Source organism: Semicossyphus pulcher, unplaced genomic scaffold, assembly GCF_022749685.1.
Source record: "Semicossyphus pulcher isolate SPU_LCO1_2020_fin unplaced genomic scaffold, fSemPul1.0.p SCAF_14, whole genome shotgun sequence".
Classification (NCBI taxonomy): domain Eukaryota; kingdom Metazoa; phylum Chordata; class Actinopteri; order Labriformes; family Labridae; genus Semicossyphus; species Semicossyphus pulcher.
In genome coordinates, this window is record NW_027211648.1 from 9,298,395 (window position 1) to 9,319,389 (window position 20,995).

The window sequence follows — 20,995 nt, forward strand, 5'->3', positions numbered from 1 at the left end:
TCTGAGGGACATCAGGCCATACTTCATGATAAAAACAACATACTTGATTACCTTTAGCGACCGTTGGACAAAAGCTAACATTAGCATTCAACCACTTCCTAGCTTGATACCATTTTCTAGTTTTACATTCATTAGGAAAAGTTTAGTGGGTTCTACTTAACATAGGTGTCGATATTTCGGAATTCAATTATACCACTCCTACTGTAATGTGTAACAAGATCATATGGTAATGTTAGCTAGCTGATAGTTGAATGCTAACGTAAGCAGTTGCTAGTAAAAGTAAATGAGACATACCATTTCACTGCACCTTACTGATCAGAAACTGAAAATAAAAAATATATAGTGAAAATCCTGAGGGACATCGGGCCACATTTCATGATAAAAACAACATACTTGATCACCTATTGGCTACCGTTAGACAACAGCTAATGTTAGCAGTCAACCACAATTCCTAGCTTACTGCTGTTTTACAGTTTTGCATGATAAATTAGGAGGGAAGTTCAGTGGGTTTTACTTCCTGGTTTACATAAACATGTCAAACATAGGTGTTGATATTTCAGAATTAATTTATACCTCTCCTACTGTAATGTGTAACAAGATCATAAGGTAATGTTAGCTAGGAGATAGCTGAATGCCAACTGAAGCTTTATGTAGCTAGTTAATATTCATAAGACATGTTATTATAATTTCACTGCTCCTGATTGATCAGAAACTAAAAATATATATAGTGAAAATTCTGAGGGGACAACGGGCCACATTTCATGATAAAAACAACATACTTGATAACCTTTTAGCTGCCGTGAGGCAACAGCTCATGTTAGCATTCAATTGTTTTACAGTTTTATATGTAAATTAGGAAAGGTTCAGTGGGTTTTACTTCCAGGTTTACATAAATATGTCAAACATAGGTGATGATGTTTCAAAATTATTGTATACCACTCCTACTGTTATGTGTAACAAGATCATAAGGTAGCCTAATTTTAGCTAGGACATAGTTGAACGCTAACGTAACCTGTTGTAACCAACGGCTAACGTTAGCATTCAACCACTTCCTAGATTCCAGCTGTTTTATAGTTTTAAAATTAAATTAGAAAGGGTGGGGTGGGCGAATAAATATGTCCAACACAGGTGTTCATATTAAGGAAGTAAATATAAGTACTTTTAACCTTTCCAACAGTAATGTGTAGATAAAACAAACAGTAACGTTAGCAAGACAGTGGTTGAATGCTAACATAAGCTGGTTACCCATTTTATTGTAATTTTCCGATGAATAACAGAACAGTGAAATAAAAATGATTTGTCAGACTCTATTATAACAGCGTTTGAATTTCCACCCTGACCATGACTTTAGAGGAAAATGGCTGCCATGTGAATGAACACTAACAATCAGCTTGATCCATGGCAGCGTAACAACATTTACATGCTGTCTCCTCTGTTTCTTGTGTCAGATTTATACAGACACAGAGAGAGGACAGAAAGTGATGTATGTCATTAGAACAGATTTGGGACAAAGGCTGTGTTCAGTTATTTTGTCTTTATTGTAGAAAATCAAACAATAGCACATCAGTGAAAATAATAAATAATCAGCTAATACTGTTGCTGCACAGGTCTGAGCTGGAAATATCAGATTCCACCTGTGTTCAGAGCACTTTAGAAAGATAGAACATTCAAGTCATCATATCCCTTCACCAGAAGCTAATCTACATAATACTGATTTTTCTGCATAGGCCTAGTAAGCAATCATACTTTTAGCTACACCTTTGAGGAGCTCTATTTGAGGAAATTCAACTAACATGTCTACTGAAATTGTATTATGCACAGATACAGGGTAAGCTGCTTTCTTGTAACGTAGTTAGATGTTATTGAAATTAAAAGCAGAAGCGAGTTAGTCATGTAAACATGAGTTTGAATTAGGAAATATTACCAACAGTAGAGAGAGTTATGGACAAAAGATGAAGGTTCTGTTCTCCCACGAGAAAGAATAAAGGATGTAACACTACATTTATTTTCTCATCATTCTACAGACATCTTGCAGTAGCTATGAGAAACAGTGCTATGCTCTTTAATCAAGTCTATCGCTCCAGAGGCAAAATCACCATGGAGTTGTAACACTGAAAATCCAATGTATAAACAATGTTGATGAACACATTAAATTTGAAACATGATGCTGTCCTGGCCTGCTCTTGATCAACACAACAGATCATGATACAACATCATTAGAAAAACATATTTATCATCAAAGATTGAATCTCTAGGCGAATCTAAATAGAAAAATAGACGTAATATAAAAGATCAATATCTCAGTCCACAAGGCCTCAGGTCATTAGGACCTCAGGCTGCTGTGTAGGAAGGTCCACACGATGCTGAAAACATTATGTAACAATGGGGGAGAGTCCACACCACGCCCAACCTGAGGAGGCTGGAAGATGAGCTCTGAGATTCAAAGACAATCCATCCAGGAAATAAGAGCTCCGACAAAAACAGCCTTTGTGTGTTTGGATGAGTGATTGTCTCTTTAATGTATATTTGTGTGCTCATTCAAGATTTTTTTTTTAAAGTGTGCGATTATGTTTTTTTTCTCTCCTCCGACTGCATGTGTACAAGTGTGCTAGAGTGTGTGTGCTAGTGTATATGTCTCTATATACAAGCTTCAGTCCCCTACACATCCAATCAGGGTAAAGAATCTCTCCCATCTCAGACGTGAGCGCTCTTGGCGTGATTGGTGGAGGGGGCTGCTGGCGGGTTGCCACCTCCCTGTTTGGAGTAGTAGAACCGATTGTTGTCCTGGTAGGAGCGAGATGAGGAAGAGGAATCGGAGGAGCAACAGGTAAGGATGGAGCCGCCCAGGAGGCAGAGGATAGTTCCCATCCATCCGGTGTAGAGGGAGAAGCCGAATGACATGAGGCCCTGCTCCTGGTGGGCGCCAATGGGAAACCAGATTGTAGACACAATACCACACACACCTGAGAAGAAACAGACGGAAATGTTAAAACGGAGAATATAAAATTGTGCTTCTGAAAACATTGTATCGAAACCAGTTACAAAAACAAACTGATACAAAGTGCAATTGAATTGGGGAAAATGGGTCTATGTTAAAAATACACATATATTTTGAACCACTGCACAGTTTTAGGGTTGGAAAGGCAACATACATAACAACAGGGATGCAAAATGGTGCAAATGTAAGCAAACTTTGTACATAATCATTTTATAAAAGCAGACAGACTCAAAGAAATCCAAATTCAGAAAACATAGGGGGTTACTTTGAATGGCAAATTACATGATCATAATGGGGATGCAAAATGAGGCAAATTAAAACAACCTATTCACACACACAACTAAGTTAAATAGCTGAATAAACAAAATGCTGCTGCTACATATTATATACAAACACATACATTTGGCATCATTGCGCACTGTTATTTTTGAGTTGCAAGTTCATTACACAACTGATGCCAAATGGTGCACATAAACTCTAATCCTCTAAGCATACATGTGTAGCATCATCGCTCTGAGGGGTGGTAAAGAGGCTGAATAACTTACAGTAAAATGGAATAACACTAGGGATGCAAAATGGTGCAGTTATTTGAATCGACTCAAAATTAGCATGACGAAGACTAGACAAGATGAGTGGTTGTCAGTACATAGTTCAGATTATTAGCTTGTCAAAAGATTTCAAATGCTAGAAGATACTAAAAAAGTTGTGTGGTCATTAATTAATAGCAGACGCTTTTCAAATAGAGGTATGTCAGTTCTGTTTTCTTTCTTTCCTCATACAGAACACAAGGGGCTGAGTGGAAGAAAGAATGTGTACAATAATATTAGTTAGCAGCAAGACTTAATGGTGTTATATAAGCTTCCCCCTTGAACTACAGAAGAAAGGATCAAAGGCAAACATTGAAATCCCCATGCAGCTGAAGGGACATGTCGAGTATATGTTGGATTTGTACACCTGAGACATGCGCCAAGTGTATGTAAATCTTTTTTTACTACCGATAATCATTTAAAAAAACTGTACTTGAAAAGACGATGAGCAAATCCACAAATAATGTGTGAAAGTTTCCAAACTCTGGAGGGTTATTTTGCTGCCAGAGAGGAGGCAGTGATAGGCGATATTGTGCAGGGATTTTTATGCTGCTGTGCAACAAGCACACAAACAAATCCTCCCTCGAGAGTTCCTAGTGACAAAATTGGAAGTCTTTTAACAAGATCAGGGATTTAACTTTTTTGTGTGAGTCTCAAACACACAGCACTCGGTGGAAATAAAAAGACATGACTAGTGGAAAAGTCCGACGATGAACACAGGTGCAGATATTTCACGTGAGGGACACAGGCGTCGGAAAATGCTGCAGCGCCTGTCAAATATTTATAAGCACAGCAAACTGGGCAAAAACAGGGAGTGTGTTTCCATGTGGTTCAGGATAACGGCAGGGTGTGGAGGAGAGTAGGTGGAGGAGAGGAATGTGATGGGGTCTAGGGGAATGGGTTCAATGGAACAGGAACATTTAAGTGGGTGCATGTGGAAATGTTTGCACCCAAGGGAGGAAGACAGTCGTTCAACATCCTCCGCCCTCTGCAGCTTGTAAGCATGCGAGGTGAGGGTTAAAAGAGGTCAGTGTCAGGAAGAGGGGAGGGGTGTTTGCATGAGAGCGCAAAACAATTTAACCTGCTCTGTGTTTCATTGTAAAATCACACACAGCTTTTAGTCTGCTGATGCTTTTTTTGTTGCATTGTGTGAATGAAGTGAAGTTGAGCCTCTTACCGACTATGAGTATGAGCACTCCTCCCAGGATGGTGCGTTTATTCTTGGAGCTCTGGGGTTCATTGCCGAGGCTAATGCAGGGCATGGACATGAGGCACATTATTACTGCAGGGAGACCCAGTATTGAGGCTGTGATCATCAGAGCGCGGGTCGTCTGGATGTAGGCTGTAAAAAACACATGAAACATATTATATTACTGTCGAAAAATCTCCAGTCTCCATCACAGAGTTAAGATTGTAGGTGGCATGGATCTATGTTGAAAAAGCCGTAGTAATAACCTGTTTTAGATCAATAGCATTATATGAGTAATGTATCTAAATTAATAAACAGTATTTACCTGGCAGTTCCAGGATCTGCGTTAGCGAGACGCAGTGATAGAGTCCCGTGGAGATGACGCACTCCGCCCAGGGTCCCTTTGCCCCCAGCTCATCCATCTTCTTACAGGTGTTCAGACCGTATTTGCACATCATCACCCAGTCATTGGTTGCTGTCGCGATCACGATGCCCAGCCAGCCGAGGCAGCTGACGAGAAAGCCACTCAGTTGAAGACACGTGTTCGCCATCGCGCGCAAACGGTGCGTAAAGAGCACTTTCCCCGAGTTTAGAAACCGTTAGAAACTTTAAAGAGTTTCAAAGTTAAAGTGATAAACACAATGAAACCAAACGTGGAATAACACAGCGTTGACCCTTATTTAAAAACTAATATTCCACCACAAAGTTAATCCAGAGTTAAAGTTTACTTTTTCCTCGCAAGTCAGTAATCCCATCAATTGAGCTGTGCTGCGCACTGCCAGAGAATGTAGCTTTCACATCATCACAGGTTTTATAGGGGAAAGTCCAGTGAGGGAGGAAAAAAGTACCGACAACCAACCAGATTCTAAGAGGCAGACACAAAAAAAAAAGGAGGAGAAAAACACACAATTTTTATTGTCTCTCCAAAAAAAGTTGCAGTGCACTGCCCCTTCCTTGCATCCAGCGATAGCCGCTCAATTCATCCTGTGTGGTAATAACTGCACGGGTAGAGGTGGGAGCTGGGAGGATTTAGCAAGACAACTTGCTGCCATCTACTGGCCACATTATATGTCTTACCATACATACATGAGCGTTTGAATGAACAACAAAACACCTCCTTTGGATGCGAAAACAATCAGTCCTGCTGGGAGTATTCAGATCATGTACTCATAAAGTTTAACTACTTTAATCTATGCAATTAGTTATTATTTATAACGTGATCACAAGGCTGCATACTAACCATGACTTGCCTGTGATATAAAAATAACAATATGATATAAAAATAACAATATTTGCACTGGCGTGCGGTGGAGCAGAGGTTAAAAGTCGTTCCAAAAGTTCTACTTATTGTAAGAATAAAAGTAAATGTAGCCGACTTATCTGATTATAACTCTGTTGTTTGTTGGAATAAAGCAGAACAAGCAATGAAAGTGTCACTGCACCTGCTCTTCTGCGACACGGGCACAGCCACCGCTATTAATCAAGCTAATTACACTTTTCACAACAGCTATGAATGACCTTGAATGTGTACCAGCGTCCTCATTTGGGTTCGTTCCTGTGTCACCATGTGGCAGCGGCTTCTAATCTGAGGGTCAGGACCCCCAAAAAGGGGTCGTGAAACTAATGTGAGGGGTGGCGAGATAATTAACAGGAGAAGAGTGAATAAAATACACTCTGAATTAATTCCAGTTACACTTATTTATGCTTATTTTGTCAGACTTTGGTTTGTTTTTATCCTGTGATTTAATGAGTTTTGCATTTGGCTTTGACACATTGAAACTGACACTGGGAATAAAAGTATTTTAGATGAAGCCTCATTAGATGAAGACTCATTAGTGCTTTTATTTTGAAGGTCCCCCAATCAATATTTTTGGGGCCTCTGAGCTCCAAACGACCAACAGAGGGCGATGTAGCACAGCAATGCTCCACAGCTGACATTCAGGTATTACAGGACGAAGTGTTTCCTTCCTCCTGTCCTTGCTCAATGAAGTTAAGTCCTCCATCACTCACACCGGCGTGGTGACGTTGCAGCAGCATAGCAATCAGTCTGAGAGGAGGACAGAGACACACTGAGACACTTCAGGTAGTTCCACAAGGTCGCTCCTCTTTAATGGCATGTTTGGCCCACTTCTTCCTCTCACGTGCGCCCCCAGCGCTCTCGCGTCCTGTTATCTGTGTGGTCATGTGTGAGGCCATGTTTACACCGCCGGGTAAAAGTGGCATTTTTTTAAGGGATTCAGATCAGGTGTGTGTTTAGTTTAATGGATGGAAACAAATATCAAAATCAGATATCAGCAGAGGCAATATTCCTATTAACGTATCTGGATTTGCAGGTCGTTGCAATTTGCAGGGAGAGCCTGCAATTTTTCACTTCAGTGGTCTATCCTAACAGTGTTACCTTACCTTGCCTCTCAGAATCTAACGTGGGCTGCATATGTTTTTTTAATTCAACCAGCTGCACTGAGTAGAGAAAAAACATCATAGGGGAGGAAAACACGGAAATGTATAAGTGGGACAGAAAGTTGCAGGGAAACTAAAGTTGCAGGCGGCAGCTTTGTGGCAAAATGAATCTTGTTTCTGCAGCAGCTTCAAAGTGAAACCACTAAAGATAATCGATTACGGCTTTAAGTGTTCACTCTTTGCAGGAGGTATTGAGTTATTCGGTGTAGCCATATTATTTTTAAGAAGAGACCACAAGTTATTCTTAATCAATATGCATGCTTTGTACCGTTCTCACTGCCCATTTGACAGCAGATGAATTTTACTCAAGTCAGACGCTTAGATGGAGAGCTGCAGGCACTTAGCGGAGTACAGGCAATTAGAAGGCAGCTCTCACGCACGATCTACAAGCCCCTGACACCGCTCTGGTCAGCCCTCTAGGCCTTGAACCAGCCCCAGCTGACACTCCAGAGCGTCCTTTTGTGGTCATTACAGACCGCTCTGTTTCGACTGAGGGTTAGGCTTGTGTGTGCAGTTTATGCAAATAAATGCGGCGTGTGTCAAAAAAACACTACAACAAGAAATTCTGAAAGTCTAATCCAATGTTTCTTCTTAATTGGCGCCAACGTGACTGCTTTTGTTTTGAAAGTCTAACTGGATGATGCATATTTAATATCGCTAGCTTCGTTGCTAAGCCCTGCACGCGCCGAACCGTTGCTAAAGTGGTACCTTGATAGTCATATATTGAAGCTGGGGGGCCACAGGCCGAGCTATGTGTGTGTCACACTTTAGGGTAGAAGTGGTAAGATACAAACCCATTATAGATCATTGAGTAAGTGGTTTGAGCCAGCCAGCCATGTAAAGAGACAGTGTTACACTTCATCTCTCCCACCATTACTCTCTATCTCTTTTATCTCCCCCTTTGCTCGCAACCTTTATTCACATCTCTAAGAGAGTTGTCTGCTGGCTGGACCGACAGATAGACAGACAGATAGATGGATAGACGGATGTGTGTAGAGAGAGAGAGAGATGCGAGAGCAGACTGAGCATGAGTAGGGCAAATCCCACGATGATTCCCAGAGCAGTTTGTCTGATACATGAAGAGTGAGGCGGCAAGGGAATGGGAATATTATGCTAATGGGGTGAGCATTGCAACAGCGACGCTGACATAGAGGGATGATGGGATTTGAGCCCTCCTGGGGAGGGAAAAAGGGGGGACGGCGGTGCATGTAAGACTGTGCCTGTGTGTTTGAGTGTGTGTGGGTGGATGGGTAGGTAGATGGGGCATCTGAATGCAGCAGAAAGTTTAAATCACAGCAGAGCAGGAGGGAGAGGAAGCACAGCAGAGTTACTCCTCTCCTCCTCATGCTGTCAGAGCTGTCAGTCAGGCGATTGAAAGCAATGAGCAGCCATGACACGCTCTCTGTCTCGGCAAAGCAAAGACTAGTGGTCCAGTTCAGAGGTGGGGGAGCGGTGGAAGATGATGAGTTATGACTGGGGAGGTGAAGAGGGGCAATGATTAAGTGATTGGAAGGAGAAGGGAGCCTTTTTAGGCCAGCCCCCGGTGATGGAGTGGCAGCCATATTGGATGAGTCATCCTGGCCTAAGGGTGCTTTTTCAAATAGTTGTCAAGTCACATTCTGTGATTAACAGGAGGCAGACGCCGAGGAGAGGAAGATCTGTTTATGCTACAGTTCAACAGAGACGTGACTCCAACTGATGAGCTTTTCTGTCACAGCGCTGCACAGCTGATCTGTTGAGAAAGAACTGCATATTTATTATTTAACTCTGAAATTCAAATTGCATCCTCTGGCCTGCAGAAGTGTTGTCACGCAAATAGAGTATCATGTTGTTGTTGTTTAATATTTTGTGTCTCATAGAGGGACACAACTCCAAACGATGATCCTGCAATCGCTATTTTGTGACTCACACTCTGGATTCATGATCCTAACGATTCGAAAAAGAAAGTTTGGAAATATTGGAGTCATTTCTATATATAAATTACGGATGCAAGATATTGGATTTTTTGCTGATTGCCGATTTCGATAGGCTTCCCCATACATATGCCATAAAGCAGACATCTTGCACCCTTCTTCACGCTTGACGAAAGAGGCGGTGTACAAAGTGTCTGATCACTCACGTTTCTGAGCACACCTGAATGCAGCATCCCCCCGAAACACGGCAGTGAGGGCGACACGTCCGGGCTTGTTTACTGCACGTACTACGGAGACCTCAGCGATCGCTGACTGACTCTTTTTATCGTGTGTGCATCCATGAATATGTAAGTTAGTTTTGCACTGATGTTTATGTTACTCTCTGTTAGCGTCGGCTTTGGCCGCGAGTGTATTTTCGGCGTGTTTGATGTTGTTACGTCCGGTAATATGACAAGCATGTAAGCTAACTGTTAGCTAGTTAAGAAAGAGTTGTGAAAGTTGTTTAACTTCTGTTCATGAGCTCAAGTTTCTGTGACTTTTTAGTCTTTATTTGTATATTGTTGATAGCTTTGCGCAGGCAGTGCACGTGCACACTTGTGCCGAGTTAATATCGTTTTTCGCTTTTTTAGGGTATCATCGAGCACTTAGGCAGAATTAAAGCGTTGTTTTATCGGCGGAAAATATCAGCAGATACCGATAACGTGCCGATAACATCATGCACCCCTAATACAACTGTCAGGCTTTATCACACATCACAGTAAAAGTCTAACTTCGTGTAAATAAAATGCTGTCTCGCACATGTACTTCTATTAGATTTAATCTGCTTCTTAGTTATGCTAGTGGATATATCTCACAACTCTGTCTCCATGCCTGATGTTAACATGCATGTCTTGTCTGGATTTTGCACGTACGCGATCAAGATGGATTACTCTTACATCCTCTTCTCTCCTGCGATATGCACACCCATGTTTTTACTTCACGTCCTGTGATAAGGTCCCTATCTGAGCTGCCGACCACCTGTTCGGCATGCATGACACACTTTGTGGTTGAACGTCTGCATTAGCCTACTTCTTTATATTCAGCAAGAAGCAACTTTTGAGTTATTGTTTTTTTTTTGTTCTTCTACTTTCCAAACTGCAAAACACAGGGCGTTTACCCAACAGTTAACTTTACTTGAATGAGTGTCAGTCATTTCTCGGAATAAGATTGTCAAACTGTCACAGTTGTCACAGTTTGGCACAAAAACCCTCAAGTAATGCTAGAAAACTTGTGGCCTAAGTTTCAGGCTGCAGAGTAGATGACAGAACAGACGGAGCGCGTTGCTGCAGCGGGAGCCGAGTCGCAACTTGATTTGTGTCTAATTCTCCAGCGTGTCTGCAGCGTAGCAGCCATCACTCACCGCTAACTGTGTTAGCCATTAGCATCAATTAATCTCAACAAACGCTGTTGGCCATTACACTCAATACATCACCACAAACCCTGCTAACTATACACCGCCCAGAACACACAACAGTGCAGCACAGCCCTGTGGCTCCGTGGGAGTTTATGAGAGATACACATGTCAGTCTCCATATGGCCAAGTGGGAGAGGAAGAGAGTTACAACCAGAGACAGAAGGAGACAGAGGCAGGGGGAGAAAGACGGTGATATACAACTCGTTCTTGCCCTCTGGGACTGAGGTGCGATGCCTCTGTCAACACAGTAAATATACTTGCTGTATTTGTCATAATAGTTCATTAGTGCTGGGGAGAGATTTACGCAGGTAGCAAGGGTGAGGAGAGTGGATTAGGGAAAGGGCATTCTGTTTTCAAAAATACATGTGCTCAAGTATATTTTAAAACTCCCTGACAGCTGGCACCTTACCACATCAACTTATTTCCATTAAGCCTTAACTGCCTCTCTCTCTCTCCTTCTCTGTATCCCTCTCTCCCTCTCTCGCTCTCTCTCTCTCGCTCTGGCATTTTCAAACTGCTTAAATTAGCCTCCTCATCATTCTGCTCTTTATAATCCTTCTCCGATCCCCCTTTCTCCTCTGTTGTCACCAGCCATAGTATAATCTATAGCTCTTTACATGATGGGCTATGCATTATCTAATATAGGAGATGGGAATTTGCTGGAGAGAGAGACCGAGAGAGAGAGAGAGAGACATAAAGAGAGGGAGAGAGAGAGAGAGAGAGAGAGGGACATGGCAAGACTCGTATATCATCTTGATGAGAGGCTCTGCAGTAGTGGACCGAGTTGAAGTAAGGCCATGTTAGGACCATTGGATCACATTACTTAAAGGGACAGTCCAGTATTTTAACAAATGAAATTATTCTCTTATTCTCTTGAATGAAATATCAAATAATATACGATTATAATAATAATAACAAAGCAGAAAAGTAAAGTTGGAAATAATAAGACTGTGAGCTTAAAACTTTTTGAAGAGTTTTGAAAAGTGATATAAAAGATGTCACATATTCTGCGAGCCTTAGATATTCGGGCACAGACTTCCATAAAAGCTTAGGGGCCCGACTGCAGAGGCTTGGTCACCTTAAATTTTGAGCCAGGATTTACGACCAGCCAGCAGAAGTTCTGAGGCTGTGATCTGGGTTCAAAGGGGAGCAGCAATATAACAGTGAGCCAAACCATGAAGTGCCCTGAAGGTAATCAGTCACATCTGAAAATCATTACTGAAACATCCAGTGAGGGAAAGTGGCATTATGATGCTCTTGTCCCCCAGTATGAGGCGCATTTTGTACTGCCTTAAGGCATGAGATAACTCTTAATACAATGGTGTAGAATGATATAAAATGAAAAACGTATGTGTCTTGTTTCTGAATTAAGATCACTGTCAAATACTGCACTAATGTTTCTTGCTGCATATTTGACAGGAAATCAATAATTGTTCGTTAAATTAGTATTAAATATAGACGACCATAAAGTACGATCTGAGATCGACCGTCATTAAGCTGGAGAAAGTTTCAGGACATCCAGGAATTCTTTTGTGACAGAAAAGAAAGTAACTGATAAAAGTTGCAATATTCACTATTCAAAAATGGTAGATAAATGTGTGTATATGTATATGTCTTTGTTGCATGCATACAGAAAACAACATGGGGCCTAGTGTAGAGCCTTGGGGAACACCACACACAATAAAAGAGGCATTATCAATGATCACTATCTAAAAAGTTCTGTTTGATTAAAGAAAGATTTTAACAATTTTAGATAATATGAACCCAATCAAATCCAATATTCAATAATATTATGATCAACTGTGTCATTTGCTGAAATGAAATAAATAAATAAAAATCACCATCAACTGTAAATAAGAGATCGTTTCCCTCTCTTTCCGTCATGAAGGCAGTTTTGACATGAATGGAACCTTATTGAAATTTTTCAAATATTATTTTTCATTAAAATAATCAACCACCTTATCGATATGGTCTTTTAGAAATGGGTCTAATAAGTTTAAAATCTAGTGGGTCAAGACGTGGATTAGCTAGGCTGGGCTAATTTAATTTAGACACCAAGTCTGTGTGAAGCTGCGCAGTCACACGGCTGTTGTGTGTGAGACTTGCACTGCATACACACATACAAACACATTTTGTCTCCAGAAATTATATATCTAACGTCTATAGAGGTAAGAACACTTAAATGTGTCAGTTTCAGAGGGCAGGGCCACGTTAGCTGTTCCATTCTTTATGCTATAATCAATGCTTCAGGTGGAATCCAGCTCCTTAGTTAATTGTCGACATTTAATCTGAAAGAGCAATTAAGAATAAGACTATCTCCTTAAATGTTTAAACTCTGCAAAACTGCAATAATTGATATTCTTCTATTAACAATGGGTCAAGTGACGACGTAATGTGAAGGGAACACTCAAAGTGATGAACCAACAAGAAATTATCATTCAACTCTGCAGTTCCCCTCAGCTTTACGAAGCATTAGAGCATCTTTCAGGTCATTGGTTTTATGGCCTGCAGCTTAACTGTTTGGGTTCACTGCTTTCATCAATCTCATTTTAAGTCTCAGCAAGAAACTGATTTCAGCAGGAAAGCGCTGATAAACTGCTACCTGCTCCGCACCAGAAAACAGACACAGTTAGCAACTTAGTGGTGAACACAGCTGCTTAAAAGGCAGATATTTCCCTGGGTTGTTGGTGGAGACCAAAACAGAGATTAAAGGAGAGTAAATATCAGACATTAATTAGCTAAACACATGCTAACATAACTGCATGTTTAATATGAAAATTGTAAGGTAGTTACATGTCAATGTTGTGTTCAGAGTTTGTTCCCTAGCCCCCAAGTAGCGGAGAATCAATCAATGCTGCTTTGAAGGCAGACAGGCCGGCTGACAGACAGGCTCCTCGGTCATCCAGGCACTTAAAACAGCTGTGTCTGGTCCGTGGGAATCAACCGGCTTTTGCTGCCTTTTAAGGAGGCAGCAATCGACACTTCTTTGTATGAGTGCTGACATTTTGGCACGAGTGCTGATACGCTAGGATCACCACGTAGGTGAATTTCATTATTTATTTTTCAGATTAGATTAACTATAATGGACGGGGGTCAATGACCCAAGAAGATCATTACTTATCCACTGACTCAGCCACCGGCCTATACCTTGCTATTCCTCAATTACCAGCTGACAGACAGGCGTGCGGGAAGAGGGTCACGCCAAAGCCCCAGCCTCCCAACGTATATTAGGCTAAATCTCCATCCTCTCACCCCGCTACCCCTCTCTGGGACTCTCCAGGGAACTGGAAGAGATTGAGTGCTCCATTGTTTCTGCTAATGCGGTTTAGCTGCCTGTCAAAGAGGCAGTTGGGAACGGCTCCAGTCTTCACCACCCGCTTCTCTGTCACTGTTGCTGCGGATGGATGTTTTCCTGCCTGTGCGTACATGTCACTGTCATGTGCTTGAACATGTTAGCATATACATTCCTATACATACATGCAGCTGTTTATGCTACCTTTTATCAATGGCGATTTTCTGTGGTTCGTTTCCTCATGCATAACTTGCACCCCCAGCCCGTTCCATACGTTTTCTTAACCATACTAATGCATTTAAATGTATTTACCCCCTATCTGCCTTTGCTTCCCGACTGCCAACCTCGCTCTCCCCTCTTAAATAAACCAATTTAATCATGGAGGCTTCTCTGCCCTTGTGCATTTCCCTGTGTGTGTGTGTGTGTTTGCTTGTTTGTGCCTAGAAGTGACTGTGTGTGTGTCTAAGTGTGTGCGATGTAGAAAGAGAAAGAGAGAGAGAGAGAGAGAGAGATCCCCACAGGCTTATGTGTGTTTGCAAGAGTAAACGTGCATCCCCCTCTCCCCCCTGTCAGCGGTGGGTTCAGTGATGCCCAGCATACTCATCCCAAATCTGTGTGACCTTGCCAGTCAGCCAGTCACTCAGCCATGGCAGGGCATCTAATACACCTGCCCTCTTATGCTGTTTGTGCGAGGTTGCATGTGTGTGTGTGTGTGCGCATCATTTCCCCTTCCTCCTTCCTGTCTTATTTGCGCAGCTCCGACTGTAACGGGCAAACAAGACCCCCATTCTGTCCCCCAAGATGAGCTGATTAGCATCTGATTGGGCCTTTAATCCTAATGACTTTTTCCACCACACGCTTTAAGATCAGGCTGGCTTTGTCACCCAGTTACAGCCAATAAAACATGCTCCCTTCAGGCCTGTCTGCGATTGACTGCGGTGATTGCGTAATGTCATATTTTGGACGAATCTGATTTTGAAAAGTTGCCGCTTGAGATGGCAAGACGAGATACGCGGGCTGCAAAGATAAACTCCTCTCCTATAACAGAGCTTATCAAAGTGTCCTGAAGCGTTAATCAGGTGCTAATTCCCCATTTGTTTCATTAAAAGTGTTTAGCTGACAGTTTATAACCCTAATTGTTCTTGAAAATGCACGTATAAGTGAATGTTTTGAACTGGGAGGCAGAGTGTTGCTGCAAAAAGAGCCTAAGTGCTGAGCAAACCTTCCCTGGATAAATAGAGATTAGAAACACACACACACACACGCATACACACACACAGTTGCCAGCTAGGTCTTTCGTGAAATAGACCATGCTCAAGGCGAATGCACAATACCGCAAGGAGCTGCTGTACTGTAATTTCCAGACAGGCCTGAGTAATTCAGCTAAAGGAAATCCTGATCTCGCATCTCATCAATCATTTCTGAGCGAGCGGTGGCACCTGCGCGCGTTTTGTTCTCTTTCTGTAAACTTCCTGTCTCCTGTGAGGGGACACTGAACTTAATTTATTCTTCTAAAAAGATCCAATCTGGCTCCCGGCCTTCCTATGGAAAAAAAAAGGAAACAGAGCAGCATCTCCATCATCCTAATATTAAAATGGCCCGCATCCCTCCCTCGGCCCCTCGTCTGCTCCGGCCGCCCCGCCCCGAGCCGTTTGTCACACAAACAGCAGCTCACGGGAGAGTGGGGCCGACATCAGCCCACCAGGAAAGACAGATGACACATTTCATTACACTTTTATACAATCGCAGAAGGCTTGTTTGTCGAAAGAGTGCAGAGGAAGGGAATTAATGAAAAGCCGGCGGGTCAAGGAATGACTGAAAAGAGTATTGGTTCTGATTCTTCATTTTCTTTTCACTCTTTACTCATTTTACTCAGCCGCCACCTTCCCCTCTTCAGTTTCTGTCTGTTTACTGGCTTAAACACAACCAGTTCACTGTTGGCTCAGAGGTCGTTGCAAATAGAGAGGATGTCTTCTTGGATAAGACATCAAAGTTTGTATGTAATTACTTTCGTCTCCTAGAAAAAGAAGTCTTGAAATAAACTGAACAAACCTGCGCGCTGAACACTCGTGGCTGTGCATTTCACAAACTGATCATCACCACTGATTTCTTTTTCATCTAAATATTCCGATCAAGACTTTTGAGGCCCTGCATGCTAAGCGCGACTTTACGAAGATCTCTGTATCGTTCTCTTTGGATTTTCCCTCGGGATGTAACGATACCTCGCAATGCAGTTAAAAATCGATACATATAAGTGACAATTCTATTTTTTAAACAGCAGAGGGCGATATCTGCTTTTGGCTTCTGTTCGACGTCTTTTGCGTCTGTAGCTGAATAGAGGAGTAAATAAATTGTCGCAATTGTGATGTTCGCCTGTGCAATCGGTTTCCCACGACTTATCCGCAGGAGAAGTCAATCTGATATGTGCAGCCCTCAGTGCATCAGAGTCTGTAGCTGTGTCCCAATCCAGGGGCTGCATCCCGTTTTGTCACCTGCATGTAAACTTTTGGCGCACACGCTGCTGCTGCTTTCACGCGATGTCGGCTAGGTTACGCTTTCAGGGCTTTTCAGTTACCTGAGGCAGCTTTTCAGTGAGTGTATTCCCGTTATCAGCGACGCGACGCCTCGTCCTGGTGTTGGTTAACGCTGCAGTCACATAAACAGACCATCCACGGTCACCCACTTGTTTCCTTGTAGCGGCTGCAGCACACATGGTGTAAGGTTGTGTGTGTCGACAGGAAGACTTGAGCCGTTTCCAAAAGTCGCCGTCACCAGGCTCCTCACGCTGATTAAACATACATTTCTACGCCGACAGAAACGGTAGATGAAATGCTGCATAAATAACACGACTGCAGCCCACAGGTCTGTTTATTATAAAGAAACGTGTCTCTATTTTGCGGGTGTCTGAGTTGGTGGACTATTTTATTCTTTTGTTTGACGATAACAGAATTAAAAGTCCCAATAAATAAACTATACAACCTCAAAATTAAAAAAATGTAAATTTATATTTCTTTAAAAATATGAGAAAATTGTTTTGTGAACCCGGTATCGGGATTTGTATCGAATCGTTACATCCCTCATTATCACTTATTGTTGAAGTTGTATCTATAGTCATCATCAATCAGAGAGCGGAAAAGCAGCCGCTTAGCTCCGCCTACCCTCTCTGGCAGACCAACCACTGCTGGCTGATGGAAAACACGTCACTAACTGGGCACCGCTTGTGATTTTTTTCCACGAAAGTCGCACCAGACACCCAGTCTGTAATACTTCAAATACAAAGGCTTTCATCAGTGGGCCATAGGCTCAATCACCATTGTGTTACCTCATTGTGCGACAGATGACTTAACAGACATTTATTTAAATGAAAATCTTCCAGATCATCACTTTAATGCAGCATATCAGCGCACAAATCTATTAAACTCCACAGCAAACCCATCTTCTGTTTCTCCTTGACTTCTTGCAATGATTACTGATTGTAGGTGACTGCATGTTTACTCTTTCTGTCTGTGTGATTAAAGTTAGGCTTGCCATCCAAAAAATGTTGAATACAAAAAAAAATTGATTTAGATTAAAAAACAACAACAGTGTAGGAAGCAGCAGCAAAGAGCAAACATGGGAACTTGTAGAATATAAAAGAAGCACTTTAAATCCCCCCGTGTGCAGCGCTCAACTTTTCTATAATTTCCGTTAAAATTAAATTACATTCTCCTCCTTTTTCTCGCCTCCATTCCCTCCTGCAGCCCGAGACAACTGTTGAAGGTGATTTAATATCAGTGGAGCAGGTGAGGAGGAAGAAAAGGAGCGGAGGGGGAGATGTCTAAAAGGGGGAGTTAATGGATAGATGGACGGGCAGGGATCGCGAGGGGGACACGGGGAGCTGACACGGGATCGTCTGAATCAGGCTTTCTCAAGGACTTCTGCAATTCACAGTTTGATCTTGGCCTGGGGAGACAAATGGAGGGAAGGTGGAGGAGGAGAAAGAAGAGAGGTAAGGGAGGAGGGGGGCTCTCACAGGAGATGGGGAAATTGAGAGTACTCTCTGTGTTTTTTTAAGGAAGGGGAGATGGATTGGGATCTGATAAAGCGCAACCACTCTGACAAACGATGTGTTGTTGTGCAGAACCACAGACGCAGCTCGGCTGCTGCTCCGACGTACGAGGTGTGGAGAGGGGACAATTAAAGAGACTGGGATCTGTCCAACAAGGGAGATAAATGTTAGATATTCAAGCTAGCAGTGGATAAATCAAGCTTCAAGATGTTGCATAAATTACTGAATGAAAGTGGGATAAACTGTTGGGTTAAAGACAGCTCAATTATTACTTGGCGCACCTGTAACAGAGGCACTTGTTTAAGTGGCCACAGTGACAACAGGCGACCTATCATCATACTAATTCGATTGTGTGCTCTGTTTTAAATGTGCTGCAGCAACTATTGATTGTAAAACAACAAAGCACTAATTGTCTCTTCAATTTGCAGTGTGTTTAAGTCTTGAGAGGATCGCGTCCTTATCAGCGCCCAGCCAGGCACCGGGAAAAGGCGCCGGAGCCTCACACCAAAGCACACTCAGCTGGAAGTATTTACACATAAGTACACGCACATGCAAACACAATGGAGCGTGTGCCTTCCTCGTGCACACATATGGACACACATGAGGACACACAGCCCTACCTGCCAGAGGAACCACCCCACAGGCGGTTTCATCAGTCCAGTCATGTACGTGTGCGTGTTTGAATACCTCAAAGGCCCGTCGCGGATGTAGCCCCGCCGCTCCGCTCGCTCCGCAGCCCTAAGCCGCGAGAGGCAGAAGAAAAGGGATTTGCGAGTTCACCGCTGGCGGCTGAAATGACTGCGATGCTTTGGCGAGTTCTGCTTATGTGGGATTTAAGTGGCTGAGAAATTCGAGGACAGTTTTTACTCCTCTGATTCAATCCACTGACTGATCTGTCTTTGGCAAATTTAATACACGAATGTGAGATTTTAAACCTCAGGGGCAGAAAGGAGCTCTTGACTGCTTCCTCTTCAGCGGGTTGTAATAAAAAGTGTCATTGTGAGGGGAAATACTCTCCGCAGGCCTCCGGGTGCAGTTTACAATATATTTGTATATCATAAACCTCGCACACACACATTCCCTCCACGGACTCGTATCACCAAAGTTTAACACCGTGCGTTTACGAGGCAGCTGTACGATACATTGTGAAATAGCAGAGTTAATCATTTACGGCTGCAGAAATTCTACATTACAATTTCTCACTAAATCTATCCAAAGTGTCAGTTCCAGTGGTTTCCTTTGCTTATCCTTAAGCCAGGACCGGCTTAGAGTGATAAGAGAAGCTAGCCGAGGGTCATCAGCTGCTTAGCCTGTGCGGTCCTGTATGTGCGGTACAGTATGGACGTGTGCATCCTTGCATTACAATGCCATGCAGTATGTGCATGATTGGCTGTGTGCATGTATGTGCACCGATATAAATTATTTGCCAGCATATGCACAAGCATTGTGTGTGTTTTGCCAGCAGTGCTGACGTGGACTGTGAATGTGCAGAGGTATTCGCAGAGGTCGGGGATCTACTTTATCTCAGCCTGGCGCTGCTGTATAACAAATCCTTCCCTGACCACATTCAGAGGGCGATTCCACATATACTGTATCTGCTCCCGCGCTGAGATATGGTCATACAGATAGATTACATTATGGCTGAAATCCACTGCTGTGCACATATAGCTGTAATTGTATTCTTTGATTTATATCCCTTCTTAACTGAATCCAACTTTTAATTTGACTTACTACGAGTTTCCTTATTCTACTGTAATCTGTTCTGAATCTTGTTCTCTACTGTATCAGTTTCTTGTATCGTTGTCCGCTCTGTTTCTACGTTTTTATCTTCTGCAATGTTTTTCTTATCCGTCCCCGATTCAATATGAGGCTAACAAGATGGCATGAAAGCTGTGAACAAACTGGGGGGAAAATTGTATGATAAGTGGCAGCCTGCAAACACTGGAACAAACAAGTGCAGCCTTTTTTTGCTTTTAAGAAGACATTCATTTCGATGAGTTAAAGGAGCAGTTATCCCCTGGAAAAAGTCAGTCAAAGCTGCTGTTCTCTGTAATCGATTGAAGCAATAATATTTTAAATTGGCGCCACAGCTGTGGAGAAAGTTGTACAAACAGCCCATTTCTCGCCCATTGTGCATTCCTACAACACCCAGCATGCATTGCGCCCCTCTCTCTGTAAGGAACGGCCCAGCAAGAGATGCTGGACTGAAATAATACCGTTTCACTACAGGCAATGGCTCAGAGCTGAAATACAATGAGAATATAGCAGTGGATAATCTAAAAAATCTTCAGGTCTGCAGTCTACATTTCAAACCTGACGATTTTGAACGAGACATGACATCGGAGGCAGGCGTCCTAGATTGAGGAAGTGTAGTTTAGCGAGCTCCCTGGCCTCCGCCAGAGTCTGGTGGAGGTTTTCCAGGAGATAGCGCAGATAGCGTCCTCCAAAGGCACAGCGCAATATTGCTTTTTTTCCCATCATGGCATTAGCTCTCCATTATAGCATGATAGGCCTGAGGTTGAAAATCGCCGAACTGGCCCTTTAAGAGAGGTCGCACCAAAGATACAGTTAGCATAAGGAAGGAAAAGGGAGAGATGCATTTGGCTGTCTCACTTCCACATCAATAACATTCTGTGAGGAGGAAGTACTTTGTATCCAATTGGACGTACAGTACAAGCAGTAATTAGTGCTGTTTCCAGCACTGGAGTAGCTTATTTAAACTCATAATGAAGCGGCTGCACCAGCAATTATCCCCTTTGTTTACATTACAGCTTTCTTTATCGTCTTACATCAACTTCAACGTAATCAATTTGGGTATTAACTTACTTAATTACTAATTTAAGCCTCAATCCTGTTCTGACAATTGACGTAAACAAACTACTTAAAAAGGACAAACAACCTGCACAACTAGTTGGTGATTGGATTGTTATCGGTGCTGTTAAATGGATTGTACTTATACAGCGCTTTTCTAGTCTTTGCGACCACTCAAGCTGCTTTTACACTACATGCAATGTGGGGTTCAGCGTCTTTCCCAAGGACACTTTGCCATGAGGGA

At 42.6% G+C, this 20,995-nt stretch overlaps 1 protein-coding gene across 1 annotated transcript; it reads right to left on the reverse strand.

Annotated features, from left to right (window-relative positions):
* Positions 1 to 1,525: 1,525 nt before the first annotated feature.
* cldn11a (claudin 11a) lies at positions 1,526 to 5,450 on the reverse strand. Its single transcript, XM_069662068.1, has 3 exons — positions 5,100 to 5,450; positions 4,763 to 4,927; positions 1,526 to 2,963 (listed from the first exon to the last, which is right to left on the reverse strand). Exons 1-3 carry the CDS (start codon positions 5,323 to 5,325, stop codon positions 2,695 to 2,697), a joined length of 660 nt encoding a protein of 219 aa, XP_069518169.1. The 5' UTR covers positions 5,326 to 5,450; the 3' UTR covers positions 1,526 to 2,694.
* Between the last annotated feature and the right edge of the window lie 15,545 nt (positions 5,451 to 20,995).

What these genes read in the sequence shown, in the direction of transcription:
- cldn11a (XM_069662068.1), bottom strand. Translation starts at nt 5,325, where the DNA reads ATGGCGAACACGTGTCTTCAACTGAGTGGCTTTCTCGTCAGCTGCCTC. An exon ending in GCAGATCCTGGAACTGCCAG is followed by an intron (nt 4,928 to 5,099) that starts GTAAATACTGTT and finishes TGTTTTTTACAG; the next exon opens with CCTACATCCAGACGACCCGC. An exon ending in AGTGCTCATACTCATAGTCG is followed by an intron (nt 2,964 to 4,762) that starts GTAAGAGGCTCA and finishes GTTTCTTCTCAG; the next exon opens with GTGTGTGTGGTATTGTGTCT.